Source organism: Mustela putorius, unplaced genomic scaffold (genome assembly GCF_011764305.1).
Source record: "Mustela putorius furo isolate JIRA1106 unplaced genomic scaffold, ASM1176430v1.1 tig00003858_pilon_pilon_pilon, whole genome shotgun sequence".
Taxonomy (NCBI): domain Eukaryota; kingdom Metazoa; phylum Chordata; class Mammalia; order Carnivora; family Mustelidae; genus Mustela; species Mustela putorius.
The window spans coordinates 6,664,185-6,691,702 of NW_025422010.1; the positions used below are offsets into that span (position 1 = coordinate 6,664,185).

General features: G+C 49.2%; 1 protein-coding gene and 1 long non-coding RNA gene across 4 annotated transcripts in view; one reads left to right on the plus strand and one right to left on the minus strand.

The window, feature by feature from the left end:
* The window catches only part of TUBB6 (tubulin beta 6 class V), a 17,586-nt gene extending 13,265 nt beyond the window's left edge, over positions 1 to 4,321 (minus strand). The window contains exons 1-3 of one of the 2 annotated variants that reach the window (XM_004742685.3): positions 4,186 to 4,321; positions 3,685 to 3,793; positions 1,998 to 2,108 (exon numbers count right to left, since the gene is read on the minus strand). In XM_004742685.3, coding sequence (XP_004742742.1) covers positions 1,998 to 2,108; positions 3,685 to 3,793; positions 4,186 to 4,242 — 277 coding nt within the window. In that variant the 5' untranslated portion in view covers positions 4,243 to 4,321. The remainder of the gene's footprint in view (positions 1 to 1,997; positions 2,109 to 3,684; positions 3,794 to 4,185) is intronic. The other variant, XM_045065363.1, reaches the window with a different exon arrangement.
* LOC123387614 lies at positions 3,706 to 22,549 on the plus strand. 2 transcript variants are annotated; one of them, XR_006602042.1, is made up of 5 exons: positions 4,527 to 5,113; positions 5,490 to 5,694; positions 15,257 to 15,286; positions 16,973 to 17,260; positions 22,092 to 22,549. It is a non-coding gene; the product is annotated as an uncharacterized LOC123387614 (long non-coding RNA). The 2 variants fall into 2 exon arrangements; XR_006602041.1 differs by lacking the exons at positions 4,527 to 5,113; positions 22,092 to 22,549 and adding an exon at positions 3,706 to 3,823 and having other exon boundaries at positions 16,973 to 17,878.
* The last annotated feature ends 4,969 nt before the right edge of the window (positions 22,550 to 27,518 follow it).

Consider the following 27,518-nt stretch of genomic DNA (forward strand, 5'->3'; position numbering starts at 1 on the left):
GCCTTACTGAGGTCTTGTAAGTGCCAGTCACTGTTCACTGGACAGCCTATCTGGAAAATCCCAGAGAATCAGTCTACCTTCAAATAACAATTTTGTCTTTTCCTTTAAATGATCCGTATCTCCTTTCCTTCTCTGGTCTTCGTGTACTAGCTAGAACCTTCAAAACATGGACTAATAGTAGGGGCAATGATATCTCTTTCTCATATGTGACTTTGTGTGGAATACTTCTAATGTTTCACCAGGGAGTGTGACGTTGCTATGGGTTTGGTAGATAATTGTTAAACAGAGAAAGTATCTGTCTACTTCCAGCTTACACATAAGGGTTTTTGTCCTGAACAAGTCAGGAATACATACTGAATTTTGTCAAATATTTGGGGTTACCTATTAAGATGCTGTCTCTCTTAATCTATTAGCAGACTTCTCCATGTTGAATCATCCTTGCCTTCCTAGGATTTGTTAATATTTATCAAGCACTTACTTTTTTTTTTTTTTTAAAGATTTTACTTACTTATTTGACAGACAGAGATCACAAGTAGGCAGAGAGGCAGGCAGAGAGAGAGGGGGAAGCAGGCTCGCTGCTGAGCTGAGAGCCCGATGCGGGACTCGATCCCAGGACCCTGGGATCATGATCTGGGCTGAAGGCAGAGGCTTTAACCCACTAAGCAACCCAGGCGCCCCTATCAAACTTACTGTGTGGAAGATAATCTAGATATATAGGATTTAAATAGGATTACCTGTTACCCTCAATGAAATTGTCTCTATCTGGTGCCTTTTGAGGAAGGGGTTGGAAAGCAGATCTTTGATAGATTTAATTTCTATATCACAGTAACTTTAAGCCCTGAATCAGTCTTAAGAGTCTCTCATTTCGGGGCCCCTAGGTGACTCAGTCGTTAAGCACCTGCTTTCAGCTCAGGTTATGATCCCAGGGTCCTGGGATGGAGCTCCACATCAGGCTCTCTGCTCGGCGGGAAGCCTGCTTCCCCTTCTCCCACTCCCCTTGCTTGTGTTCCCTCTCTTGTTGTCTCTCTCTCTGTGTCAAATAAATAAATAAAACAAAAAAGATTCTCTCATTTCCATGTGAGACACTTTGCCTTTTACGGACACTGAAACTGTGCTTGGTTGAATGAGGTACTTCTGTTGGTTAAGTAGTATTTTTCTCTCTGGGCACATTTCTTACTCAATTACACTGGTAATTTTTGAGAAAGAACATCAGTGAATCTAACTGAAGCGGTATGTAACATTGAAATAGGCCACTGCCTAACTCTGCTACAGAGTCATCAGTTTGTGTACCAATAAAATCTTTCAGGATTCTGTCTCTACTTAATCTTGATTCTAAAAACCATGGCTATAGGGTGATGGAGGCCAGTAGCACTAACGGTGTCACTTCATTTAATGTTATATAATTTTCTTTGGGGGGCACCTGGGTGGCTCAGTCACTAAGCCTCTGCCTTTGGCTCAGGTCATGATCCCAGGGTGCTGGGATCGAGCCCTGCATCGAGCTCCCTGCTCGGCGGGAAGCCTGCTTCTCCCTCTCCCACTTCCCCTGGTTGTGTTCCCTTTCCTCTCTGGCTGGGTCTCTCTGTCAAATAAATAAAATCTTAATTTTTTTTTTTCCTTTTGGAGTATGCAGAGGGACAGGTGTTTTATGTCTTAGATAGAAGAAGGGAGGGAAGGCTGAAAGATGAGCAACACAAGAACCAACAAATGATTATCATCATGTTATGATCATTTATAAGGGGAAGAAAGAAGCTAATGTCTAAAAAAATCTGTTAAACCAAGAACTATCAATACAAGCACTTCCTTTAGCGATACGGAGATTATGTTCCTAAAGAAAAGTCGAGAATTAAAAGGCGCAGCACCCTGGCATGACACTGGGGAGTGCTGATTTCCATCCTAAGCTTTTCTTTGTCTTTTAATCTCGCACATATATCAGTTTAATGTGTAAAAAAAAAAAGAAAAAGAAAAAGGCAGAAGGAAGCAGGAGAGAGGGAACCCACCGAAGATGAAGTTGTCGGGCCGGAAGAGGTGCCCGAAAGGCCCAGACCGCACACTGTCCATGGTGCCCGGCTCCAAGTCCACCAGGGCAGCCCTGGGGACGTATTTCTGAGCTGGAAGAGAACAAAGCCCACGCCCAAGGTCAATTTCTGGTCTCCAGGGTCATGGGCTGCCCCACAGTGAGTCCCCCCAGCTGCCCAGATGGTAGGAAGCAGGGTCTCTTTAGAGACAGAACCTTAGTGCTGGGAGGGGACCGGGGAACACTGTCCCAGCTGATGCTGTCCCGATGAGGAAACCAGCCCAAGCATGAATGGGCAGAGGAAGTACCAGGAATAAGCAGGATGAGAAATCAGGTCTCCTGACTTCCTGCCTTCTGTATTTTCCACTTTACCCTGACACCTCTTTCCTGTTGGGAAGCTTTACTTTTTGAGCTCCATGGAAATAAACTGTCTCTGTTGCAGCAAACCACTGTGTGGCTCTGACATTCTTTCTACTTTTTGGCACCTCCCTCATGCACACACATGCAGGAACCCAAGCTGTAGTCTGAGCACCTGGTTATGGGGCTGTTTCTGGGATGCACTCTCATTCATGAACAAGTGCCTACTGGGCAGGAACTTGGGACTGCACACAGGATCTGCCCTATAACTCCTGTCCCGCTACACACACACACGCAGACTGAAGAGAGCAAGTTAACAAGCAGGACCTAACTGGAATTTTCCTGAGGGCTATCTTGAAATTTCATATTCTATGCCCTGCTGGTCCAGATCTTTCCTTCTAGCTGCTAGATGGATAAAACCCAGTGACTTATGTATCCTGCTCTTCACAGCTCTTGTATAGACAAATGGCAAGTGACTCCAAAAACAGGAGTAATTCTTTCTGGGGACATACGTCATGCGTCTGTCATTTTCTGGGTGTCCTTTCAAAGTCTTAGTGGTGCTGTTTAGTGAAGGGCACCTATCACTTTTATAATAAAAACTGTAACAAATAACATATACATGTAGCCACAATATATACCTAGGTACCCAGAGCAGAGGTGAGATTATTCCCAAACTTGGATATGCCACAGCTTGGAATTTTTACTGCACTCCACCAATGATCCAGAATTGAGAGCATAGAACGCTTTTGGACGTTGGTAAAAGGTCAGATAAGTCATTTAACGGGGGTGCTTTTCAGATTTTTAGCCAAGAATCTCCATTAAACCGAAAAACAAAACAGAAAGTCCTACGTGACCCAGTAAGTGATTTCACAACACTAAGGGGTTGTCCGGTTCAAGAGTTCAGACTCCGTGATAGGCCAAATTCGGTTGTTTGAAAGAAACTGACGGCGGATTTCCCGCCCCAGGGCGAGAGAGGAAAGAGTCGGGCATCCTGCTATATAACCCGGGAAAACTTCCGAGGGCAAACTACCCTCGCGCGAGGGCGTTATCCTGAAAGCTAACCTTGGGTCGATCGGAGAAGACTCGGGAAGGCCGGGGTCCCAGAGGGGGAAGGCCCGGTCCGGGAGGGGAATGGCCCAGGTCCAAGCGGGGCATGGCCAGAGTCCAGGCGGGGGTGGCCGAGGGCCCGGAGCGGAATGACTAGGGTTCCTGATGGGTGGCCAGAAACCGAAGTGAAGACGGCCAGGGTTTGGGAGGGGGACGGCGGGGTCCGACGGGGAAGGGCGGAGTCCCGGCGGCGCCGCGCTACTCACAGGATGACTCATTGTAGTAGACGTTGATTCTCTCCAGTTGCAGCGCCGAGTCACCCACGTAGCCTCCGGCTGGGTCGATACCGTGTTCATCGCTGATCACTTCCCAAAACTTGAGAAGGGCAAGGCGGGGGAAGAGACGGTGAGAACCCGGAGCCTAGGGCGCCCTTCCCCCCCCCGCCCCGGCTCACGCCACGGCTGGCCCCGCGGGGCGGGGTGCGCGGGGCCCGGCTGCCGAATTCCAGGCGCGCCTGAGCCGCCGGCCGCCGCTCCCAGCTGGGGTGGGGGTAGGGTGAGGGGCAGGGGGGGTCCCTGGCTGTGACGCCCCGTCCTCGGCCGCGCCACTCCTCCAAGCACTTCCCGGGTGCAGCGCAGGGCAGGACAGGGCTCCGAGGACCGAGGCGCACAGAGGGTGCGCACCGGGGCGCCCGCACCGGGGGGTCAAGCCCCGACACCCTAGGCCTGCTCGCTGCCCACCCTCAGGAAGCCCGGTGCCCGGCCCACCTTAGTGCCGATCTGGTTCCCGCACTGGCCCGCCTGGATGTGCACAATCTCCCTCATGGCGGGCGCCGGCTCTGCGCTCTGGGAACTGGCTCTTCGGACCGCGGCGGCGACTGCGGGCCCGGGGCGCTCTCCCTGGGACTCGACCCTCTGCCTGCTCTCCACCCCCGATCCTGGCAGCCCAACCAATGGCCGCGGGCCTCGCCCTCCCCGACCGCGCCCCCTCAGCCCCCGCTCCCCTCAGCGCCTCCAGAGCCCCCACCCCCGGGCCTCGCCCTCCCGGGCCGCGCCTCCTCCGATCCTGGCGGGCCTTGGGCCTCCCTTCTCTCCCGGCCTCCGCTCCTTCCCCACCCCACCCCTCCGCCAGGGCTCGCGCCCCGGGCACCCCGCTGCCCGCGCCCCACCTCGGCTCGCCTCCCCCTGGGCCATCTTCCTGGGGCAGCTTCCACGCGGTTCTGTCCCAGGAAGGAGAACAGAAAGGGGAACTGAGGACCCCTTGCTGGGGAAGTCAAGCCGGGAAAAGAGCCTACTGAAGCGGGTTTGGGGGCGGAGGTAGGGTTAGTCGTTGGGGACTTCCAAAGTGGGGAGGCGGACGGGAAGGACACGGTTCTGGCCGGTCGCCGCCCCCATTTTGCTGCCCACACTCCTGTTGCTGACCCTCCCGGGAGGGAGACCCTTCCCGCTGAGCCGTCGTGGGCAGGCGGGGGCCCACCCGGAGCCCGGCGGGGCCAGGCCGGGGCGCTTGGGAGTCGTGGGTGCTCACAGTCCCCCCGCGCCCCCCGCCCCGGCTCCCCGCCCGCGCTGCGGGGCAAACCCTGCAGGGAGACGGGCTTTGGGACACGAAAGTGGAGTGTTCGGCGTGACTCTGACACTCGTCTCGGGCATTGGCTCTCACTGCCTTGCTTTCCTGCCTGTGCGTCTCGGAATACAGGTACCATTCGGTTCCGACGACCCCGAATCTTTTGTAGTGGGATTTAGTTAAAGTGAATCCCTGGCTGGGGCCGACAGCGAACACACACGCGCGCGCACACCCACACACACCCACACGCACGCACACCCCCGCACAGTTGTCTACGCAGCCTCTCCATCTGGAGTCAGCGATGAAAAAGCTCTTTGGCCCCAGGAGGGGCAGAGGACTGCCTTCCACCTCTGCTGGCCCCTTCACCTTCCCTACTCCTGGGTGCGGGGGGTGGGGGGTCCCTTTTGCTCTTCCGAGCGAGGTGTACCTGTGTGCCTGCTCTTTAAATGCAGGACGAGTGAGGACGCTAGAGGGAAAGTTTAATCACACGGGCCTCTCTCTCCTCCAGGGGCCACGGAAAGGCAGACCAATTCAGCAGAACGAACTAAGCCCTCTCTGCGGACTTGGAGACAACTCTGCCTATGCAAATCATGGCTCCGTATTTCTTTTAGAACATGGTACAGCCCTGACCTCGCTAACTCCAGTCCTCCCGCTTCTGCATGTTTGCTGGACGGTCCCTCCTGGGCACCTGCTCCCTTCTCACCCTCCAGCAGGTAATACAGTCCTCATTTTAGGGGCTGACATCTGGGCCCTCTGGGCTCTGGCCCCCTACCCGTCCCTCCTCAGTTGCCCTCATTCTGCCCCACCCCCTCTGTTTGCCCCACCCAGCCTGGGCCCTTCTGCTGCCAGCCCTCTCCATAGGCATGCCCACCACGGACACCCACACACCTAGAACTCTCTCCAGTTCACTCCTATGGATGCTTCTAGCTGGCAGGGTTCGCTCACTCCTGTACCCATGTGGCAGACACTTAAGGCATGCCAGGGGTAATCAAGGTTACTTCTGGGCATGAATTAGGCCCTCAGGGAGCGACAGTCCCTCTTCCAGGCCCTGTTGTGTGGTAGAAAGCAATGACCACTGGGTGGAGAGTCAGGGTGACTTGGAATTCAATTCCGGTTCTGTTTCCAATTAGTTTTGTGTTCACTCCAATTCTCTGGGCTTTAGCTGATTCATGTGTAAAGCGAAAGGATTACCCTAGGGGCTCTGGTTCTGTGGCACCTTCGTTTGGAATGTACATCCACTGAAGACTTCTGCATGAGTTTCCCTGTGTGAGCACTTTCGGTGGGGAGACTCTGGAAAGGCCGGACTGCGCCCCACCCCCCCCCACGCCCCAGCCAAATTGAAATGCTACACAAAGTGGAAGGGACAGCGCTCTGTCACCTGCACCAGCAGTTTCTTTTTAGATACAAGGAAACCTTGGGGAAGTCCTCACGAATGTGTGGTTGGAAAGAGGCAGAGAACTTGAAAGATTTTTTCCTTCTGGAGTTTTCCAAATGTTTCCGATGTTAAGGATTATTTTCTTTACCCTTTGCGTCGCTGGCCCTGGTCCCTCCTGCACCTTCTCAATGCCAGAGGCCACAGCCCTGCCCACACGCCACCATCAAACTTTGAGCCTGAGGTGACCCGGCTGTCTTCTTCCGAGTAGCTGGCACCCTTGCTTAGGCTCTCTGTGGCCATTGTTCCATTTAATTATTGACTCCAAGTAAATGTTCCCCTCTTCCATCTCCTGGGACTGAATCCAGTGTCAGGAGGTGGGGGAGTGGAAGGCCTCGGGTTCCTGGGGGAACCTTTGCTCAGCACTGGTCCCACAGCCCTTGCGGAATCAAGCCACTAAGTAGCTTAAAGAAAAGTGTCTTCTTCAGCAGCTTTGGCTGTTTGTGGCAATAACCGTGTTTTCAATGCTAGTCCTTCGGTGGGGATTTGCATCCAAGATATTTGAAGGAACCAGAAAGTAGGTGTCAGTGGCTTCAGGACCACGGCTTGGTAACAGGATTCAATGGGGGAAAGTTGACTAAGTAGAGTTTCTGATGGACACTCCCTGTAGACCGGCCTACCGTCCACATCAGAAGGGCGAGAAACTAAGGTGACTTAGGCTCACGTCCACACGCTTTTCCACAGAATTTATAGAATCATCACAACATCCCTCCAAGGCAGATGTTATTGCCCATGAGAGAACCGACGCTCAGAGTGGCCGTCACCTTGCTGGCAGTGGGTGACAGGATCCCAGCCCCCGTGGCTAAGGCCCTCACAGTGATGGGGCTGGAGCAACAGGACACCTGTGCCTGATGTAGGAGTTATAAATTAAGTCTACAAAAGTTTTAAAGAGTTCATTCTGCCCTACTTTTTCCTGTCTGGCAAGCCAGGTTCCAACGTAGGATTCTCAGATGCCTCAGGGAAGTGCATCAGGAGTGGCAGTGGAGTGGGGAGGGCTCTAGCCTCCAGCCCCAACTCTCAGCTTGCCCCCCTCCTGTCTCTCCCCCTCCAACTCCATCCCACGCTGGGACAGGCCTCCTGTGTTCCTATGAGCACCCCAGCACCCCCCCGCCCCCACACAGCCATCCCTTTGTGCACATCAGTGTCACCGTCCACCATGGGGTAGGAAGGTGGCCCTGGAAGCAGGTTGGGACGTTTGTGCGGGGGGGCTTCTCCCATCCTGGCTGCTGAAACAGTGGTGTGGGCACATCCTAGCAGCCGTGCCTAAAGCGGTACCGCTCAAGGCAGAGACCGTCTTGTCTGTGGCAACATGATGGGCAATAGGTGTTCATTTGATTATTGTATTGTCCTTTTAACTTTTCTATAGGTTTGTAAACTTCTCAAATGAAGGGGTGGGGGCGGGGAAGTACCAATACATGAAGGAGCCCAGTGAACGGAGGGCACAGACAGCCTGACCACAGCCTCAGTATCTGCTGGTAAAAAGCTGCCTCCTAGAGTATGGGGGTGGCTGTTGTCCCTTCCCTGGGGCACAGAGATGGGATGGATGAGCAGAAAGTTCCTTGCAGCTGAGAAACAGGGCCTCTAAGGGAGGAAAAGGACCTCCAAGAAGGGCCTCCAAAGGCGGGAGGTCTTTGAAAACAGGGCACCGTCTCTCTCATCCCTTCCGCATCAAGCAAGAAGAGAGAGGGAGGAGACGAATCACCATTCACTCTAGAGCCCCTGTGATGTTGGTGGGGTAGCTCCTTTGGCTCTAACCCCAGCTCCCCAACAGTAACTCAAGGGCCATGTGTGCAGGAGCCCTGCTGGTTTGCGAGGCAGGAACCTGCAGATGCTGCCCCATGAAGGTAGAGGGGTGGCTAAGAGAAGAGCCAAAGGACAGATGACTGGGCCCGGCCCACGCACGCACACACACACGTACGCATGCGCGCACACAGCCCCAGCCCACCCCGCTCGGAATTTCCATGATCGGGTTCACCAGGGCAGTGGGGATGGGGATGGTCACGTGATGGCACCCTTCCACGATGCTCCCTCTCCAGCCGCTTTTGTTTTGGCTTGGGAACAAAAATAAGGATCCAGTTTTATAGGCCATTGCTAGACAAGACCGGTTTGGGATGTGTGATTGGAGAATATCTTTGTTTTTATGGAATGCCGTACGCCCTGGAGTGCCACGGGGAGCCCCTGTGGGGTGGGGCTGCTGGCAGCCTGTTCTGCTCTAGGTGGGAAATGAATCGGAAAGTTAACTGTGCCTCCTAACCCTGCATCCTGGAGGTTCTGGGTTTAAATAAAACCCGTTTCCTCATCAGCCAGAGTTAACCAGGTGATCTTAAAATTCCTTTGCAGGGGGCGCCTGGGTGTGTTAAAGCCTCTGCCTTTGGCTCAGGTCATGATCTCAGGGTCCTGGGACTGAGCCTGCATGCTCAGCAGGGAGCCTGCTTCCTCCTCTCTCCCTGCCTGCCTCTCTGACTACTTGTATTCTCCTTCAAATAAATAAACAAAATCTTAAAAAAAAAAAAAAATTCCCTTGCAGCTCTCATATCTTGTGACTGATCAGCACCTTTCCTAACTTAAAAAAGAGCCAGCTGACCTAAAATGTGACCTGGATGTCCCATTTCACCTCCTTCTAGGGACGTAATGAGCAGGGGCCCAGGTGGCTCAGAAGGTTGGGAGTCTGCCCTTGGCTCAGGTTACAATCTCTGGGTCCTGGGATTGAGCCCCACAGCCAGGCTCCCAGCTGGATGGGGTGGTGGGGGAGCCTCTTTGTCCCTCTGCCTCTCCCCCTGTTTTTTCTCATTCTCTCTCTAAAATGAATAAATGAAATCTTAAAAAAAAATAGTGAGCATATATCCATAAAGTACACAATGAAGAATAAACATTCATTCATTCAAACTGAGTGTAGCAAATCAACTTTGTAACAAATATAACCTGACAGCCACCTGCTGGTAATGGAAGTGTTGCCCTGTTGTGTGGCAATGTGGCAAAAATGGCACCATGTCTTGCTGTAGTCAGATGGCTTTACCCAGCCCAACCTAACTTTGTATTTTCCCAGTCATGGAATCAGCTCCAACGCTGACCATTTTCTCTGATACTGTGCCTAATGTAACAGTCTTCAGTCTGTTCTAGAAGGAAGGGCTCTGTGTGAGGTGGCAGAATCCTGGGCTCCGATCCCCGATGTGACCTTCAAGTCTCAGCTTCTTCCTCAGCAACATGAGGGGGTTGAGTGACCAGATGCAAAGGCCATGAGTCCAAACATCCAGGAGAACACACTCTGGTAAAAAGCTGCCTCCTAGAGTATGGGGGTGGGTGATGGGATCCCAGCCCCCGAGAACACACTCAGGGGACCTTTCCCTCATTCTTTCTCACCCTGACCCCTTATCTTGACCACACACACTGCAGGGTGTGTGGGGTGAGGGGCTGAGGCCCCAGCACACCCAGGTGCTATGGAGGAGGGGAGAGACATGCTGAGAGGGGCAGAGGCCCTGGTGGGGAGCTGCCCTGGGGAGAAAGGGCTCCAGAATGTTCCAGCCAGGTGACTTAGCTGGAGGCCAGAGACAGGTAGGAAAGGCACCTTCATCCTGGGATTTTTAAAACCAGCTGAATCAGGACAATGTTCAAGGCTAGCCTTGCATACTTTATATTTTTAAAAATAATCGTTATGTTCTTTTCCCATTAAACCCTAGTAGATGAGTTTTGCAAGTTGAACATTCTGGAGATCTGTTGCACAACACTGAATATACTGAATGCTCCTGAACTGTATGCTTTAAAATAGCGAAGATGGTACATTTTATGTTGTGCCCTTTTTTTGAACCACAATTTTAAAAAGGGGTGGGGTGGTAATAGACAAGCTTCACAAAAGTTGGAAAAAACTGAAAAGTAAACAAAAAACAAAATCCAACCCCCCAAAACCATTAATTAATTAATTAACATTTGGATGCATTTCCTGGCGGTCTTTTTTTTTTTTTGATTAACGTATAGTGTAATATTAGTATCAGGTGTAGGATTTAGTGATTTCTCACCTCATACAACAGCCAATGCTCATCACAAGGGCCCTCCTTAATCCCCATCACCCACCTCCTCCCTTCCAGGAACCCATCCTGGCAGTCTTATTCTACAACCAGTTTTCTTACACTTAATTAGTTTCGTGTGGTGTGTGGGCTTTGAAACCCTGAACTTTGAAAGCGTATCTTTTTCACATTTGTATGGTGCTCCATAAGAACCATCCTTTTTTTTTTTTTTTTTGAGATTTTATTTATTTATTTGACAGAGACCGAGACAGCGAGAGCAAGGGAAGTGAGAGAGGGAGAAGCAGGCTTCCCGCTAAGTAGGGAGCCCGATGATGGGCTCGATCCCAGGACCCTGGGATCATGACCTGAGCCGAAGGCAGACACTTAAGGACTGAGCCACCCAGGTGCCCCCATACAGACCATCCTTAGTGAAGGTACAGCATTTTATAGAGTATTCTAATTATTTCCTTCTGTTTGGCTATCCCCATTGTTCCCAGTTTCCAGCTACTGTCAATAATGCTTCAACAAACATCTTTGTAAGTGAAATGTTTTTGAACTTAGAACTGAAGATTCGTCCCTACAAGTGGAATCACTGGAGCAAACACTATGATTCAAAGGATTTCGATCTGCATTGTTAGCCCTCTTTCCAGAAGAGAGGCAGAGAGGAGCAGTGTAGGAAAGAGCTCATTGCAATCTGAGGCTGAGAATCTTTTTGAAGAGGGAGAGCCTCACCAACCCCCAGACCTCCTCTCCTGGTCTCTGGATGCCTGGAATTCTTTGAGAGAGAGACAAAGCCTGTGCTTTTCCCTTAAAGAAGAAATACCTTAGAGGCTCAGCTGGCAGGGGCTTGAGGTCTGGTGTGTGTGTGAATAAAGATATGGGGCCCTGCCCTGATTAGTTGGAGGTGGCCCCTGTGAGGCCCCCAGCCTGTCCCTGAGAAAGGAAAGGACACTTCTGCCACCTCTACCTGGACTCAGCCCTAACATGATGGGAGTCACTCCAATGAAATTCTGTGTACCCCACCGGGCCACTTCACTCGCACCCGTCCTATGGGAACCACCCCTGACAGTTTCATGTGCAAAGTGTTCCCTGTCCCTTTCTACGTGACTTCTGCAGTAACCTCCTTGGGAATGTTAGAGCAGAAAACTGTCCCGCTAATAAAGTGTGGTGGCTAGGATTGGTGCCTTGTGGAGCTTTGAGAATGGACAGAATAAATTTAGTTTCCGCCCTGCCACCTGGGGAAATGGGGGGTATAACTCCAGGCTTATCCGATTGTTGGGCAGATTATGTACTGGGGATGTAAAGGTCTTTACTTTTGATGAGAAGGTTGCCCAAGAGCAGGCACTCAGCACGTTTGTCTTCAAGTACGTACCATATAAATGCATTATTCTCTCAGTTCTAGAACTGCAGATGACAACTTTGTTTGGTTGTAGTCATAGGGCTGTAAAAAATTTATGTTAAATGAAACAGAAATCGATTTAAGTGATTGTGTGATTTAGAAGGTTGTGTGTGTGTGTGAGAGAGAGAGAAATACTTAATTACCTATTTATTTTTAAAATTTAAATTCAATTGATTTACATATAGTGCATAATGTTTCAGAGGTAGAGTACAGTGATTCATCTGCCGTATATAACACCCAGTGCTCAGGATATCACGTGCCCTCATTAAGGCCCATCACTCAGTTACCCCCACCCCTCCAGCAGCCCTCAGTTTGTTTCCTATGAGTAAAAGTCTCTTAGGATTTGTCTCCCTCTCTGATTTTGTCTTGTATTATTTTTCCCTCCCTTTCCCTACGATCCTCTGTTTTGTTTCTTAAATTCCACATATGAGTGAGATCATATGATAATTGTCTTTCTCTGATTTATTTCGCTGGGCTTAATACCATCTAGTTCCATCTACATCATTGCAAACGGCAAGATTTCATTTTCTGATGGCTGAGTAATAGTCCATTGTGTATGTGTGTGTGTGTATAAATATTACATCTTCTTTATCCATTCATCTATCGACGGACATCTGGACATCTGGGCTCTTTCCATAGTTTGGCTCTTGAGGACATTGTTGCTATAAACATTGGGGTGCAGGTACCCCTTCAGATCACTACATTTGTGTCTTTGGGGTAAATACCCAGTAGTGCGATTGCTGGGTCATAGGGTAGCTCTATTTTTTCAACTTTTTGAGGAAGCTCCATGCTGTTTTCCAGACTGGCAGCACCACCTTGAATTCCCACCAACAGTGTAGGAGGGTTCCCCTTTCTCCGCATTCTTGGCAACATCTGTTGTTTCCTGACTTGTTAATTTTAGCCATTCTGACTGGTGTAAGGTAGTATATCATTGTGCTTTTGATTTGTATTTCCCTGATGCTGAGTGATGTGGAGCACTTTTTCATGTGTCTGTTGGCCATCTGGATGTCTTCTTTGCAGAAATGTCTATTCATGTCCTCTCCCATTTCTTGATTGGATTATTTGTTCTTTGGGTGTCAAGTTTGAGAAGTTCTTTATAGATCTTGGATACTAGCCCTATAGATCTTGGATACTAGCCCTTTATCTCATATGTCATCTACAAATATCTTTTCCTATTCTGTCGGTTCTCTTCTGGCTTTGTTGACTGTTTCTCTTGCTGTAATATTCTTCTTGATGAAGATTCTTCATTCTTCTTGATGAAGTCCCAATAGTTCATTTTTGCCTTTGTTTCCCTTGCCTTTAGAGACGTCTCTAGCAAGAAGTTGCTGTGGCTGAGTTCATAGAGGTTGCTGCCTATGTTCTCCTCTAGGATTTTTTTTTTTTTAAGATTTTATATATTTATTAGAGAGAGCACAGCAGGGGGTGCGGCAGGCAGAGGGAGAAGCAGTCTCCCCACTGGGCAAGGAGCCCCATGCAGGACTTGATCCCAGGACTCTGGGATCGTGGCCTAAGCCAAAGGCAGACACCCAACCAACTGAGCCACCCAGGTGCCCCTCTCCTCTAGGATTTTGATCGATTCCTGTCATCAAACAAATATTTACCTCGTTGATGAACATAAGTGTTCAGTTTTATCTGTTAGGGAAGAGAATGGAGAAGGCAGGACGAGGACAAAAAGGAAGAGAGAGACCTCCATGCGTAAAAGGAAAAGGAGAAATACAGAGAAGACCCGCCATGTGTTCCCACAGATGGATCTGCCCCTGGGGTTAGCGCCCATGCCTGTTTCTCCGGCACTCTCCCTCTGCCTTGCTGGATCAGCTCCCTGGCAGGGCCTGGGGGATCAAAGCTCCAAGGTCAGAGCCACCTCAGTCTGTTCTGTCTGGTTCTGTCATAGGATGCTATTTTGAGTGTTGATGATTCACTGATGTATTCATCCTTTTCTTCAACAAATGTTGAGTGTTTACTGAATCCAAAACACTGGGCTACGACTGATTAGAATTATCATCAAGTTTTAGTAACCTCTGCAACAAATAAGAAAAAGAAACAATTATAATAACTTGATATGCTGGGAATAAATAGTGGTTGCCATCATTCTTACTATTAAATGACTTGGAAACATTTTTTTTTCATGTTAATATTAAGGAAGAAAGTGATGGAAGTTGAATGAATGAGTCTGCCCGTAAGTGTGTGAGGAAGGGCAGTTATATGGGAACCATCAGGGAAGGAGAATTTCAATGGGACTTATTTGCACAGGCAGAGCGGACCCCCTCCCCACACTCTACCCGTGCTGCCCCAGGAAAGCGCAAGAATAATCGACTAGATGCCCAGGATCCAAAGGGACCGTGTTAATGAGATTTGGGATCTCCCAACAAGGCTGGGAAGCCCCAGCAGTGAGGGTGACCACATGATGCTTCCAACCCTCCGGGTACCACATCCCAGTTAATGTGCACCACATCCCAGGAACCAGGGTTTCCTGGGGACCTCTTGCGACCCCCGCCTTCTCCTCTTGAGGTCGACGGGAGTTGCTAGCATCTTGTTCGTGATGAATCCAATGAGCGTTTGCATGCCTGCCAGGATACATTTTTTTTTTTTTTTTTGTGACAGAAATCTTATAGGTCTGAACTTGTGTCCATTGACTCCTAGAAAGAAGATCTAATTTAATTTATTGCTGCCCTGAACTTTGACCCTTGGTTCCCGCCGTGGAACTTTATCTCCCTGTGACTTGGACTCTGCTGTGGGTCCCCCAGCCCGAGCCTCCTGAGGACCTGGAGACTCTCCCCATGCAGCTTCCTGGCCTTTCTTGCTTCCTGCTCCTCTCAGCATCACCTCTACCTGTATCTTCTGCCTGGAACTCTGGCAATCTGCTCCATCCACCTTTGGGACTTCTTTTTTCCTTTTTTTTTTTTTTTAATTTTATTTATTTATTTGACCGAGAGAGACACAGCAAGAGAGGGAACATAAGCAGGGGGAATTGGAGAGGGAGAAGCAGGCTCCCTGCTGAGCAGAGAGCCCAGTGCAGGGCTCCATCCCAGGACCCCTGGGATCATGACCTGAACCGAAAGCAGACACCTAATCACTAAGCCACCCAGGCATCCCCACCTCTGGGACTTCTGCCTGTTGCCGCTGTCAGAGCCCCTCAGGCCACATCCCTCCCCTCCTCCTGGCATGTGTCAGCTGGCCTCTCCCTGCCCTGGGACGTGTCTGAGACGTTTGGACCTGTTCATCCCTTCTCCAGCCCCTCCTATCACTCACTGAGCTGTTATGTAATGAAACAGTGCCAGGAAAACCAGTTAAAGCTCTGCTATACTTTCCCAACTGAAAGCATAAATGGGACTGTTGGGGCTTTTGCTATTTACCCCTGTGGCTTGGATTAAATTAAGTTATGTGCATCACCCCCCCCCCCCAGGTTGGAATAATTAGATGATGTCCTCTTTTTCTGGTCCTAGATTCCCATTGGACATGACATTGCCACACAGGTAAGTCAGCATTGAACTTCCAGTCTGCCCCAACCCCGGTATCATGCACTTGGTCTCCATGATCATATTCTCCAGGTGTCCCACATTTAGAATTCTTCCCTCCTGGACCAGACTGTAAATTCCCAAGGTTAGAGACTAGATGTCCTGTATGCAGCACTCAGCACACAGCTCACTAGGCACCTGCATCCAGTAAATGATTGGAAACGAAGAAAGTAGAATGCAAGAAAATTTGCAGTGCAGAGGGCTTCCCCTTCCTAAAGGGAGGGCCCAGAATATCATAATGGGAAATGAGGAAAAGTTAAGCCTTGCCTTCCTGAACAAAGATGTGTCCACCAGGGTTTTCTGAGAATTAAGTGTAAATTCAGACGGCATTTTAAAAGCAGAGTCAGAATGGTTCACAACTGATTACAATCAACTGTGCCTCGTTCTCTGCCCCACCTACTCCCCGGGCTAGTTAGGGACTGAGTTTTCATCTTAGCTGTGGACGTGGCCCTGGGTGCTCTTGCAGGTGTTGGGGGGGAGGGCATCTGGGAAGGCAGGGAACAAGCCCAGAGGCCACTGCTCTGGGGCTCTGGAGTGGGGTGGGTCTTTCCACCTGGAAGGCTTGCTGGGAGCACCTGACGTAACAGATCTGAAGATGCCCGCAAACCTGAAAGTGCCAGACCAAAGCAATGTGACGTTCTCATCCTTCCTCCTCCGTAGTAAGAGACTGCTTTGGAGAGTTCAGCTCAGTTCAGACTGGGGGCCACCCGCTCCCAGCTGTCTCAGCTGTCCTCAGGAATGTCGTGGCAGCCCCTCCCTCGCTTCTCAGCTGGCCTGGTGATTCAGAAAGCATCGCCCTCCACCCACCCTGACCGCTTATCTCCCAGTTCTTTAGCTTATCCCTCCTAAAATGTCTCTTTGACTCACTGCCCAATATAGGCTATAGGGCTCACTCACTTGATCAGGAGAGATGAAGCCGTGTCTGGGGCCATGTCCACAGTGTTCCGAACAGGGAGCATCGTGCTTTAAGCAATGTATCTCATTTAAGGCCGTCCTTCCCAAGGCAGGTCTTATTTGCTCTGCTACAGAGGAGGAAACCAAGACCGAGAGAGGCCACGTAACTTGTCGTGCCCTGTGACTCTTTCTTCAACTCTAACTGCTGCTTTTTCTTTCCTCCTTTTACATTTTGTTGTATAATAAGAGCCCTTAAAGTGAGATCTACCCTCTCAGCAAAGCATACACTCTATCATTATTTTTTTTTTAAGATTTTTATTTATTTATTTGACAGACAGAGATCACAAGGAGGCAGAGAGGCAGGCAGAGAGATTGGAGGAAGCAGGGTCCCCGCTGAGCAGAGCCGGATGCGGGGCTGGATCCCAGAACCCTGGGATCACGACCTGAGCCCAAGGCAGAGGCTTTAACTCACTGAGCCACCCAGGCACCCCTGCACTCTATCATTATTGACTATAGATACAAGGTTGCACAGCAGATGTCTAGAACTTCCTCATCTTGCTCAACTGAAACTTTATGTCTGCTGATGAGTAACTCCCCATTGCCTAGATCCTAGCTTCTTAAACAAGATATGGGGCTGGGAGCTCAGGGTTTGGATCTCTGCTGGCATAATGCAACAGTGTTTCAGCTGCAATAGAATTGGCTGGAAACTGATGAAACAGGAAGACCTCTTTTGTCTGGTGCTTATTCCAGGGAGAACTGGGGATCACAAGGCTTTCCTGGAGAGTGAGATCGTCTCCCTGCCCTTCCTGTTCATCCTCCCTGGGCGAGAGGCTGCGCTCACCCACCAGAGAGACACACTGAGCGCCAGCCTCTGCTTCAAACAGAGGCCATGCCTTGTCCCCTCTCTCATCTGGCTTCCACTCAACAGAGCAGCTGGAGAAGTGGCACCTCAAGGGCTCCCCGACTATTTTTATGTGGCCATCTGCCTTCTCGACAGGGCCTGGCAGGCAGCAACCCTCCCGAGGAATGCCACAGCAGGTGGGTGACGCCCAGACAGCTGCGGATGCCCAGCCCTGCCCTTGACTGTTGTTCTGGGGACGCTGGAATTGCGGCGCAAGGATATCAGGAGGAAAAAGGAAGGCTTTTTCATGTCGTGGCTGGGGCGTGATGTGGCTGCCCTTCTGTTCTTTTTCCGTTTCTAGAACAAGCTAAGGGCAGTTCTGCCCTGCCACCACCGGGACCCAGGTGGCAGGGCTGAATGGGGAGCACAGTGTGGGGGGCAGCAACACGGGCCACCTGCAGACCTCAGTGCCATCAGAGGAGACAGCACAGTAAGGAGGCTCTGCAGAGGGGAATGTACTCAGTGTAAGCCTCAGGCTTCAGCTGTAATAAGACCCCGGAGTGTCCCTGCAGCCCACCCTGCCTGAAAGCTGAACCTGGGGCCACATGGGGGCAGGTGGGGATTTTCTCCAGAAGCGTGGATTGGCCGGGGACCGGGGACCATGGTCAGATCTGTGGTTAGTGAAGGGCTTCCTCACTCATAGTTCCGGGGAATGGAGGAAGCATTAAAAATCTATCAATAGGGGTTCCTGGGTGGGTCAATCGTTAAACGTCTGCCTTTGGCTTGGGTCATGATCCCTGGGTCCTGGAATCAACTCCCGCATCCGGCTCCCTGCTCTGCAGAAAGCCTGCTTCTCCCTCTGCCCACTCCCCCTGCTTGTATTCTCTCTCTCGCTGTGTCTCTCTCTGTCAAATAAATAAATAAAATCTTTTTTAAAAAATCAATCAATAAAAACCCTTTTGGCAATACAGAAACTTTTAAAATATGCAAATTATACATAAGATGCTGAACCCAAGTTCACATGGAAGCATTTCTTAAAGAAACCTTGACTGAGGGGCGCCTGGGTGGCTCAGTGGATAAGCCGCTGCCTTCGGCTCAGGTCATGATCTCAGTGTCCTGGGATCGAGCCCCGCATCGGGCTCTTTGCTCAGCGGGAGCCTGCTTCTCTCTCTCTCTCTGCCTGACTCTCCGCCTACTTGTGATTTCTCTCTCTGTCAAATAAATAATAAATAAAATCTTTAAAAAAAAAAAAAAAAAAAAGAAACCTTGACTGTCCACTTCTTTCCTGAGAAAAGAAAGAAAAGACTGTGTTCCTGGCAGATTTATAGTAAAGGCTTAATTTGCCTTTTCCAGGACGAAATGGGAAAATAAATGGATCAGTATATTGAATTTCTGCTACGTCTTTCTTTCTCCTCAGTGTAAAAGATGTTTCCTTCCCAGGCATGCATGATGCCTGCTACCTGCCGAACCCCATTCCAGGTCCATGTGCTCCACCAACTGCAACAGCAGTTGGGCTCTTGGGGTTCAGGAAGAGGTGGATCAAGGCTTCTGGGCTGGTACTGGTGGGACTTTGAGAAAGGCACTGAAATTCTAGATTTTAGGCTTCCTCATCTGCAGGGTAATCATGATAATGAGCATCTTAATCACTATTTCGTAATGATAAAAACATTAAAAAATTTATAGAATGAGGCGCGTGGGTGGCTCAGTCGTTAATCGTCTGCCTTCGGCTCAGGTCATGATCCCAGGGTCCTGGGATCCAGCCCCACGTAGGGCTCCCCGCTCTTCAGGAAACCTGTTCTTCCTCACCCTCGCCCCCTGCTTGTGTTCTCTCTCTCTGTGTGTCTCTATCAAATAAATAAATAAAATCTTTTTAAAAAATGTAAAGAAGTTATTGGGGGGTGCGGCACCTGGTTGGCTCAGTGGGTTAAGCCTCTGCCTTCAGCTCAGGTCATGCTCTCAGGGTCCTGGGATCGAGACCTGCATTGGGCTCTCTGCTCAGCAAGGAGCCTGCTTCTCCGTCTCTCTCTCTGCCTGCCTCTCTGCCTACTTGTGATCTCTTTCTCTGTCAAATAAATAAATAAAATCTTAAAAAAAAAAAAAGTTATTTGGGGGTGGGGCACCTGGGTGGCTCAATAGGTTGGGTGACTGCCTTCAGCTCAGGTCATCCTCCCAGGGCCTTGGTTAAAGTCCCATGTCTGGCTCCTTGCTCAGCAGGGAGCCTGTTTCTCTCTCTGCCTGCTACTCTGCCTGCTTGTGCGTGCTCTCTCTCTCTCAAATAAACAAAAAAAATTCTTAAAAGAAAGAAAGAAAGAAGTTATTTGGAACATGACTGACCCAACAAGGGGATCAGAATCCTTGTGGGTGTCTAAAACTCCCCTCCTTTCAGGAGAGGTTGGACAACTGAACTGAATTTTGCCCTCCTTGCGGCAAGGACTCTGGTTGCAAATGGCACATGGTCAGCGAGATGCTGGGGCGGGGTGGGCGCACTGGTTCGGAAGCAGAACTCTTCCTCTTGCTCCTGCTGCCCTGCAGCTCCCAGCAGACCCACTCAGACCCAGTGAGCGTGTCGAGGATCAGGGGCACCAGAGCTCAGGCAGCCCTGACTCCAGCCCCCCGCTGACGTGAGCACCTAATTCCCTGTGCGAGACCCTTCCATGCTGCAGCTGCCCAAGGTGGCTGTTGTTCCTACTTTGAACCCTGTCTGCGATGGCGACTCAGAATGAAAGCGGGGTGTGGCAGTCAGGAGCGGCTACAGGAGCAGAGAGGGCCCCGACCCCACTGCCCCTGTGCTCGTCCTCTTGTTTCCATGAGGCTTGGTCTCTTGGGCATTTTAGGTGGCAGGGACCACGGATGCTGCTAGACTAGCCTGGGCCGGGCGACCCACGGGTGGTTTGGGGTCTGGCAGCTCCATCCAGACATTGGAAAGCCCAGCACCAGCTGTTCCTCAAAGAACGATGTGTGTGTCTCACCCGAAGAGCAGGAAGGGGCGCTGTGCAGAGGGAAGGGGCCCCCCCGCATGGCCAAGATAACCAAGACGAGCATGGACTCCGGCACCTGGGGGAGCCATTTGCTATTTCTGAGAGATGTCCACCATCGATGGCCGCAAAACACGGTGGCTTGAACAACAGGCATTTTTTTCTTTTCTTGTCCTTCCCTCCTCCCCAGCCACCGACCCGGCTGACAGCTCTGCGTGTGGCTCCAGGCTGGGGGACAAGGGAAGCCCTGGACCACATGCCTCACTCTGGGGACCCTGCCAAAGGGGTCGTGGTTACCTGGTCATGTTCTCATCTTGATCACCCTGAGAGGGCCCAGGGCAGGCCAGGCACGCACACTGAAGGCCTGGTGTGAAAATACCAAACCCGCCATCATGGGGCCTCCCGAACCCAGCAAGACCCTCTGCCCCAGCAGGGAGCAAAATCTCATCTCCCCAGGAGCCTAAGAGACGAGTCAATTTTGAGAGGAGACGAGTCAACAATTCGAGGAAATTGTTGCTCATGTCTGATCCATTGAGTTCATTTGAGTGTCTGTTTTTGCTTTGTTTTTAAGATTTTATTTATTTATTTGACAGAGAGAGAGATCACAAGCAGGCGGAGAGGCAGGCAGAGAGAGAGGGGGAAGCAGGCTCCCTGCTGAGCAGAAAGCCGGATGCGGGGCTCGATCCCAGGACCCTGAGATCATGACCTGAGCCTAACCCACTGAGCCACCCAGGTGCCCCTGAGTGTCTGTTTTTATAAACTATTTTGCTCATTTGTGACCTGCCTTTGATATTTTTATTAGTATTTTTGTGATTTTTTTCATGCTCTCAGGAACTATGTGTTTTCCTGCCATTATTTAGTAGAACCTTACTGTTTGTGTTTATATTATTATTTTCAGTCTGTTTTAGCCTTGTCTTATTCTTATAACATTGCTCTTGGGAAGGAAAAATAACATTATACCCATTTTACAGATGAAGAAATGAAATCTGAGCAGTATCAGTTAACTCCGCTAAAGTCACCACAGCTGTTAAAATAAAAGAACTTGGAACTAGCACCTGCATTTTGTAGGCGTCTTCAAGAAAACATGTCTGTTTTGTAATATACATGTCGCCCATGTCCCCTCCTCTACCCTCCCACCTGTTTTTGGACACAGCCTTGGCATCCCTTGTGTATTAGTCAGCTCTGTTGCAGTAACAAACAACCACATGCTCAAAACCAAACCAAACCAAACCAAAACATGTTTGTTTGGCAACCACAGGGTGATATTAAAAAATGGCAGACAGGGGTGCCTGGGTGGCTCAGTGGGTTAAAGCCTCTGCCTTCAGCTCAGGCCATGATCTCAGGTCCTGGAATCGAGCCCCACATCGGGCTCTCTGCTCAGCAGGGAGCCTGCTCCCCCCCTCTCTTTCTGCCTGCCTCCCTGCCTACTTGTGATCTCTGACTGTCAAATAAATAAATAAAATCTTTTGAAAAAATGGCAGGCACTGGTACCATAAAACTTGACCCAATCAATCAAACTACAAAATGAAGGGCACCTGGGTGGCTCAGTAGGTTAAGCGCCCGACTTGATTTCAGCTCCAGTCATGATCTCAGGGTTGTGAGACTGTGCCCCAAGTCCAGCTCAAGCTTAGCACAGAGTATGCTTAAGATCTTCTGCCTCTGCCTCCCCCTCCCTCATGTACGTGTGCACTCTATGTCTCTCAAAGATAAAATTAAAAAAATATACAAAATAACATATTTTTATCCCTAGTTAAACAAAACTATATATTATAAGGGGTGCCTGGGTGACTCAGTTAAGCGTCTGCCTTTGGCTCAGGTCATGATCTGAGAGTCCTGGGATTGAGCCCCACTTCAGTTCCCTGCTCAGCGGGAAGACTACTTCCCCCTCTCTCTCTGCCTGTCACTCCCCCTGCTTGAGTTCATTCTCTGTCAAATAAATAAATAAAATCTTTTTTAAAAACCTATATATTATAAACTCCCAATCATGTGATATAAGTTGTAGCATAATTTGTTAAATCATTTTATTAATTTTGAATCACTTTTTGGTTTTTAGGAAATGTTCATGTGACCTCCCCATATGACTTGGTGACTGCTAGCTAAATGAAGCCATTGTCTGAGCGATGGTCTGACGCGGAATGATATCGATAGACACTGGGTGTCTTGTATGGAGAACTGCTCTTCGCCTCAGTGGCATTTGCTCTTCGTGCTCAAGAGTGCTATGAAACCAATAGTAATTCCATTCAAAGGACTTCTAGACTTCTCTAACACTGCGGGAGATTTTGTACGGTATCTCCGTGATTAGCCAACCTGTGAAAAAACTATTAGAATGCCATTATTTAGTAAGTGCCTTCCTCTTGTTGATTTTTCCTTTTCAAGCCATGGAACATAATGCAATACCTTGAAATAATGTAAAACATTGTTCTATTTTTCGCTTTTGTCATCAAACCACAAGTGTGTTGTAATATAATTTGTCAGACATCATCAATGGGAAAAAAATAGTTTTCTCCTGGAGTTGGTGTTTCATTGTGTGTATCCACAAATGGTGTTTCCTCTGCCTCCATTTCAATAGTGTCTTCTCCTTCAAGCTTGGTATATTTTAAGCATTTGATCAATTTTATAATTTATGGAATTAACTTGTTATTATTTTTTAAGGTTTTTATTTATTTGACAGAGAGATAGAGAGCATGAGTAGACAGAACAGCAAGGATACAGAGAGGGAGAAGCAAGCTCTCCACTGACCATGGAGCCCAAGGTGGGGCTCGATCCTAAGACCCTGGGATCATGACCTGAGCTGAAGGCAGATGCTTAACCAACTGAGCCAACCAGGTGCCCTAATCTGTTATTTTTAATAACAGAAAATGTTCTTTCTGATAAAATCAAAAGTATTGGTGCTTCTCCTAGATTATAATATATAATTTTCAAATCTCTCTTTTAGATATTTTTTTAAAAGATTTTATTTTTTCATTTGCAGACAGAGATCACAAGTAGGCAGAGGCAGGCAAAGAGAGAGGAAGGGAAGCAGGCTCCCCGCTGAGCAGAAAGCCCGATGCGGGGCTCGATCCCAAGACCTGAGATCATGACCTGAGCCGAAGGTAGTGGCTTAACCCACTGAGCCACCCAGGTGCCCCACCCGTAGGTATTTTTTAATGATTTTCTTTTCTAAAATGTTAAAGACTTCCATTCCAGTTGTGCATGACAGTGAATACACACAGCATGATGCATTTTCACTCTGCTTTTCTGGCTTGAGCCCCACCGGCCGCCCATCGAGGCTCATCCTGTCTTCTTACTTCAGTTTCCAGCCTGTCAGGCACATTAGATATTTTACTTTATTTTATTTTATTATTTTTAAAAGATTTTATTTCTTCATTGAGAGAGGGAGAGGGAGAAGCAGGCTCCCTGCCCTTTGTGGGGCTCCATCCCAGGACGCTGGGATCATGACCTGAGCTGTAACCAGACCTTTAACCAACTGAGCCACCTGGAAAATGCCTGATTTTTAAACACTTTTTATTGTGGAAAATATTAAACATAAACAGAAAATAGCATAATGAACCCCTCTGGACCCATGAAGAATGGTCAATTCATGAGTACTTTTGTTTCAGCTATAGTCTCATTTACTTCCTGCTCCACTCCAAAGTATCTTGAAGCATAACGCAAGTATCATTTACTCCATCTGAGAAAAGTTCTGTTTGTAGTTCTAAAAGGTAGGGAGTTCTTTTGGGAACATAACCATTATCATGCCTAAAAATTAATTTTTAAATCTGTTTGCTAAGAAGTTTGGTGTCCTCTAAATGTTTTTCATTTGCTTTATCAATTTCCTTTGATTACATTTTTGAAAGTTTTCATTATTATAAATGGCTTGAAGTGTGAATGGTTTTCCTAGCAACAATTACCTATTTTCTTTTAATTCAGAGCTTTGCCATACCATGATTGCCATTCTGATAGATCTGTATGTTTTTAGTATTTTCAACTTGAATGAATCAAAACTTATGTCACTATCAGTAATAAGCCACATTTTGTTGTTGTTGAAATGACTATTTTTCATCCCAAAAGTTAAATTGAAGGGAATAGGGGAAAAAATGCACTTGGCACTGACTTCTGCCTGCCTTTCTTTCTTTCTTTCTTTCTTTTTTTAAAGATTTTATTTATTTATTTGACAGAGAGAGATCACAAGTAGGCAGAGAGGCAGGCAGAGAGAGAGAGAGGAGGAAGCAGGCTCCCTGCCGAGCAGAGAGCCCGATGCGGGGCTCGATCCCAGGACCCTGAGATCATGACCTGAGCTGAAGGCAGAGGCTTAACCCACTGAGCCACCCAGGTGCCCCTCTTTCTTTCTTTTTAAGATTATCCGTTTATTTATTTATTTATCCGTTTATTTATTTATTTGACAGAGGGAGCACACAAGTAAGGAGAGCAGCAGGCAGAGGGAGAGGGAGAAGCAGGCTCTTTGCTAAGCAGGGAGCCCAACATGGGGCTGGATCCCAGGGTCCTGGGATCAAGACCTGATCCAAGGCAAAGCTTAACCTTAACAGGCTGTCTTTCTTTCTTCTTAAATTCACTCTTCAGCAAGAGGAAGAAGCTTCATTCATCTTCAGGAAGCTGAGTCATTCACGACTTTAAAAAAAAACATTCTCACATTCTTTGTGATGTTTCACCCTTGCCTGAGGTCTGAGATCTGATTCAGAGTGAGTGGTATTTTATTCTAATTATACAGATTCATAATGTTGCTCAGGGAAGCTGTGCCCTGAGTCAGGCAGATTGGCAGATGGGCAGGGGCGCCTGGGTGGCTCAGTTGGTTGGACATCTGTCTTCAGCTTGGTTCATGGTCCCAGGGTCCTGGGATCAACCCCGCATCGGGCTCATTGCTGGGCAGGGAACCTGCTTTTCCCTCTCCCTCTGCCTGCTGCGCTCATTGCTGGGCAGGGAACCTGCTTCTCCCTCTCCCTCTGCCTTCTGCTACCCCTGCTTATGTTCTCTCTCTCTCTCTCTCAAATAAATAAAATAAAATTTAAAAAAAAAAAGAAAAGAAAAGAAAAAAGAATGGAGTCGGGCAGCCAGGTTTCCCCCAAAGCCAAGCTTCTGAGTGGGCATTGGATTCTCACGCTGGGAAGTTTTATATCATATTTCAATTTAGATGATCATGTTATGCATCGTCTGTGCATTTCCGTGTTGTGTATTTTTGCGCTTATTATTGTAGTGTGCCAAATAATTCTCCTAAAGGAAAGAGTAGAGGAGGACTTTCTTCCTTTACTTATTTATTCCATTAATTAACAAACATTTATTGAGCACTTTCTACAGGAAGATGCTGCAGGAGGTGCCGGCAGGTGGTGGGACAGTGTCCGGTGAAGGGAAGCTTTGCAGGGATCCGAGCAAGCCCAGAGTTCTCATCCAGCAAGTCAACATTCCACCGCAAGCCCCAGTTTAACTTAAGCAAGCATCATCTACATTATATTAAAGCTGTGAACCGGGATTTAGTGGGGTTTTTTTTTTTCCAGTTTTGTTTATATTTGTTATGTAAATTTGAAAAAACAGTTGAATGGAAGCAATCAGAATAGAGGATTCATATCTGGTTTTGTTTGTACATATTTAAACAATGTTACAATGAAAATAATAGAACTTCTTTGTGCTCTCCCTCCCCTCCTGCCTTTCACAGGAACTCTTCAGCAGTTTCAGGTCTCCCCCTTGACCACACAGGTGCACGCAGGCACACAGCACGGGCACACAGCCGTGCAAACAGTGTGCACACGCACACACCATGCACACGGCATGCACTTACCTGCATTAGCACGTGCACTCCAGAGGCCCTGTGGGAAACCTCAGGAACCTGGCAGGGGATCTTCTCTCGCTCCCAGAGGTTTACAAGTCGCCCTGATCCTAGAGCTTTCCTTCCTGCACCTGCTGCTCAGAACCCCCCAAGAGGCCCCGCCCCCTGCTCAAGGTCCTGTCTCCTGCAGGACGCCCCCTCCTCGCCCTGCCACACGGAGCACTGGCCCCAGACCCCTCCCGGGCTGCACACTCTGAGCGGGACCCCCAAGTCAGCAACACCATCTGCTTTTGTTCTGCTCCTTCCGAAAGCTTGTACTTTTACTAGCTTGTACCAGCCACCCTGGCAGAGAGGGCAGGCCAGGTCCAAGTTGAAGAAAAGAGGCTGCGCTCCCCGGAACGCTCCCTTCCGGCCTGGGGCGTGGGGCAGAGGAGTCGGTACTGGGTTGGGAGAGCCCAGCAGCCCGCAGTGTGTGGGTGTGTGTGGTGGTGGTGGTGGTCGGGGGGTGCCGGCATCCCGGGGAGATTAAAGGCACTGGGTGGCGAAGTAGGTAGGATTTGTTTTTTATAACTAAAGAGGACAGAAGCAAAACCTGTGAGCGCAAGTCTTAGGGACCCAGATATTTGACATAAAAAAGAAGATAAAAGAAAAAGCGAACAAAACTGTCCACAAATAGAATGAGCTGCCTTGGTAGGGGATGTGACCCCTGAAAGTGTTCACACCAAGGATGAGGGCAGAGCACCAACATCCTGGGTCGCTGCTGCCCTGCCCCCCACGGGGGACATCTGTGACTCATGTTGAGACAACAGCTTGGCCCTCAGGGGCCATCCTCCTGACCCAAGCGCCCTCATCTGCTCATGATTCAGCCCTTGCCCAGAGAGGTGATCATTTCTAAAGCAAAATGCCATTTGGAGTGGTAATTCACCCTGGTGCATTGGGAGCAGGAACCAGTGGTAGCCGCATCCTTTTAGATCTCAAATTGTTTCTATGTTTGAGGTCTAACTAAATACCAACGAGACTGGTGTTGGCAGGCTTGAGTGTCATCACCATCTGAAGTGTCCCCTCACTGAGTTCCTGTGAATCATGTCCAGGTAGACAAGAAGAATGTGCCGCTCAGCCTCAGTGACCAGGCTGGCGATTTCAGCGCCTGGCTGCTTTTCCTTTTTTCTTTTTTAAAAGATCTTATTTATTTATTTGACAAATCTTTTTAAAGATTTCATTTATTTATTTATTTATTTGACTACTTGTGATCACAGAGATCACAAGTAGTCAGAGAGGCAGGCAGAGAGAGAGACAGGAGGAAGCAGGCTCCCTGGTGAGCAGAGAGCCCAATGCGGGGCTCAATCCCAAGACCCTGGGATCATGTCCTGAGCCGAAGGCAGAGGCTTTAACCCATTGAGCCACCCAGGTGCCCCCTGGCTGCTTTTTCTGCACGCACCCTCCTGAGCCTTCCAGGGAGGGGGCTGAGTTTGTACCCTGGCCTTTGCGCTTGCTAAGGGGGTAATAGAAGTAGAAGCTACACTTAGAAAAGATGGAATCCTTTTAGGAAGGGTCAGATCCTGGATCCCAGATCCTAGAGTCAGGAACCTAGGGAGCTGACATGGGCGTAGACCTGTACTCCCTCTCGTGGTGGAGCCTGGAAGCCAGCACACCTTGGAATTGTCACGCCTGGCACAGATGGGGAGCCCCAACATCACAACTGTTGTGTGGTGGTGGCGGGGA